Source organism: Hipposideros armiger, unplaced genomic scaffold, assembly GCF_001890085.2.
Source record: "Hipposideros armiger isolate ML-2016 unplaced genomic scaffold, ASM189008v1 scaffold_1085, whole genome shotgun sequence".
NCBI classification, from domain to species: domain Eukaryota; kingdom Metazoa; phylum Chordata; class Mammalia; order Chiroptera; family Hipposideridae; genus Hipposideros; species Hipposideros armiger.
Genome location: NW_017732435.1, coordinates 128,448 through 131,719, shown reverse-complemented (window position 1 = coordinate 131,719; position 3,272 = coordinate 128,448). Strand labels below are relative to the sequence as shown.

Genomic DNA, 3,272 nt, shown 5'->3' with positions numbered 1-3,272 from the left:
TCTTAAAGGCACTGCCACACAGGTGTGGCCATGACATGGCACTGTCCTTATTCCGAATGTCCCAGAGCATCTCACAGCGAGTCACAGAACTCCAACCTAGTGGCTGAATGAAGGTCACCACCATTAACTCTGTGCCCGCTTTCCCTCTGAAGCCTCATCCCAGACTTGGTGACAGCGATGCGGCTGCCCAGCCACACCGCCCTTGGGAGCCGCGCCTCCGCTTCCAGAGGCGGTCGGCTTTGCCGGGGGTGGAGAACCGGGGTGCTCACCAAGGGAAGCCCCGTCCCATTTTTCCCATGGCCGGTGACAGCCTTTACCGCTGTGGGTTGTAGTCCGTAACGGTGCCTACTTTGCTGTCAGTTGCCTGTGACGTGGTAGTAATGACACCAGACAGAGTGACCGTAAATGCAGTTTCACTCTGTCACCCATGATTGGGGGCCCTGGGCCCTGCGTCACTGAAGACCACGTCGAGCACCACAGCAGTGGGTGAGCCGCCCCCATCTGCGCAGGAGACGCCGACTTCATGTTCATCTTTGTCAGCAGTAGTCGCTGTTTACTGACTGCTTCGTAAGGGACGCTGTGTGGACTCCTTGCTGTCTGGCAGGGACCGTGTGGAACATGGGATTGAGGGCTGGAGACTGAGAAGAAACAGTTCCCTGGCCAGTTTGGGCAAAGGCATGTCTGACCTGAAGCCCACGGCTCCCGCCCACTGGGCGCTGTTGCCCCGTTTGTATCAGGCCACTAGACAAGTCCTTGCATGTCCCCTCTACTTGGTGACGGTCAAATCCTAAGTTTCCTGCAGACTTACAGGCAGCAGGGTCCAACCGCATTCTAAACTGCTCTTCTGAACGATATCTGACCAACTTAACATTGAGAGTACAGGAAGAATTTCTCAATATACAGTGAGAAGAGTCCTTCCCCACCTTAGAATCTCCTATTCAGTTAGAAAGTCAGAGGAGCTATCTTGCTGACACGCCTCCCGGGGGGATGGGGGGAGATGAAGCTGCCACTGCCCTTCTGTCCTGTTCTGCTGCCTAAGATGAGACCCCCGAGCACAGGGCTGGGGCAGGTGCTGGGGTCCCGTGAAATCGAGCAGACCATTCTCACATTGCTTTCCAGGGTTCCTGACCATCAGGATATAGCTTTTGGGGCCTTGCAGCAGGGGACCAACTGCCTTGACACGTTGGGACACTTTGCTGACGGTGTTGTTGGAGTTTATGAATGTCACAATGCTGGGGGCAACCAGGTATGAGCATGGGGTGACCTGGAGCACCGGCAGGCCCAGAGGGAACCGGGAGGGGTCCTGAGGTAACAAGTCCTCACTGTCCCCTTGTCCTGCGAGGAAGCACTGGTTCCTGCTGTTCACAGCCCCTTGCAGCCAGCCTCAGACCTGTCATCAGCCTCAAGCTGGGAAGGTGCTGACATGGGGCCTCCATTGTCCAGGCACGGCTGCAGGGCTGGTGGCCTTTTCCTCCTCCTTGTCCTCCTGCCACCTCTGTCCTCCCAAGGTGTGTGCTTAACCCCAGAGCGCTTGTGTGTGTCTGCATCTGCGTCTGGTCTCTGATGTGCTCACAACCCCTGTGGGTGTCCCTACTTCAGAGATGCTTCTCCATTGGCACTGTGATGACTCAGTGTTCCCTGCCAATTAGGTAATAATAGCTTGAGATACAAAATATTAGTAATTACTTGCTTCAGTTTGACACACACACACACACACACCCTTTTCCTAGAGGCATAAAAACCTTTTGTCATCACTGAAAAGAAGAGAGATATGAGGCTTAATAGGCCCGACCACAGCCCGTGTGTTCCAGAGGACACTGCAGAGGGCGGCTTTCCCGGGAGACAGTACTTGGTAAAATGTGAGCTTCGGACCCAAAGCTGGCTGGAAGTACTATGCACTCTTAGCGCCCTGAAAACATGCCCAGCTCGCAAAGGGCCTGCAGTTTAAAAAAAACAATAAGGCAGCTTAGCTCAGTGTATCTGGATTTATTGGTCCCAGAACCTTCTTTAAATAGAACCATTTCTATAAGAGAGCTCCTGCGTTCATGTAAGCTTGGCTGTTCCAAACCTCCCAAGGAGTGTCTGGGCAGACTGTGGTCCTCATGCACTTGGCCTCCTTTCTTTACTTAGTGATGTCATTGAGCCGTTGCTTGCAATGGCTTGGACGTCCTAAATTAGGCAAGAGACACTCAAGAGAGGGAGGGCGGTCCTCATCTCTGGCTGGCGTCAGGTGCTGCCCAGCATGTGTGTGCTGCACCCGGGTTCCCAGGGCCTCAGCTCTGCCCACAGCGGATGCCGCGTGGCTCTCGGGGGGTGCTCTCCAGGGAGCAGGCCGTGTGGTCCGGGTAAGCACACAGCCAGCCTTGCTGTGCAGCCTGACTTACTAATTTTTTACTATTTAAACCTGTGACATGGGTCCCCGCATGTGTTCTTGCCCCAGGCCCTGCAGTGTTAGGATTGGGCCTGGAAGAGAAACCTGCAGATAGGGGAGGAAAACACAGGACAGCAGGGACGAGCAGGCGTCACGGGCCAGGCAGTGGTCACTGGTCAGGTCAGGTGGAGGGGGTGGTGCTATTCCCGCTGAGAGCATTCACGTCCTTGTCAGCCCTTTGCTCTGAGGCCCGGAAATTAAATGTGGTTTTCACTTCATGCTGGGAACCCGGGTGGCCTGTGTGACATCGCAGATTCTCACAGCGGTGGCACAGTAGGACATGGGGTTCGCCTGCACAGAGCCATGCGGCACTGCGCCTGCACCCAGCTTGCTTCTCCATGGGGCGGGCAGGCAGTGCGGATGAGGACAGGTGACTTTTATGTTTCCATCCGTAACCATAATGAAATACTAAAATTTCACCCTCAGAAAAGCGAGGCCCTGTGAAGACAGGGAACTCGATGGAGCCTGTTCTCCAGACGCTGAGTTTAGTTGAGTCAGAAAGCCAGCGCTGGATGAACTCAGGCATTTGGCTGCTTCCCTTTGGTCTGTGTCCCGAAAAATAGGAGTGCTGGCCCAGGTTCTGCTGCCTGAATTTCTAGGCTGACCTCCCTCCCCCACTTAATGGCTCAGGTTTCCCTTTGTCACACTAGCAGTGACCTGATGACTCAAGTCACAGGGCTCAGGCCACTCTACTCAGCAGCCCTACTGGGAAGCACTGAAACGGAAGTCAAGTGCTGGCTCTTCCTACAGGGTTTCCCGGACCCCAACCCCGTCAGTGCCCCCTGCGCCGAAACCGTCAGTGCCCGTGCCCCCACCCCCGTCAGTCCCCGTGCCCCCACCC

General features: G+C 55.3%; 1 protein-coding gene across 1 annotated transcript in view; it reads left to right on the top strand.

Annotated features, from left to right (window-relative positions):
- Positions 1-3,272, top strand: part of GALNT2 (polypeptide N-acetylgalactosaminyltransferase 2) — a 197,305-nt gene that overhangs the window by 183,197 nt on the left and 10,836 nt on the right. The window contains exon 14 of the mRNA XM_019632150.1: positions 1,120-1,246. Coding sequence (XP_019487695.1) covers positions 1,120-1,246 — 127 coding nt within the window. The remainder of the gene's footprint in view (positions 1-1,119; positions 1,247-3,272) is intronic.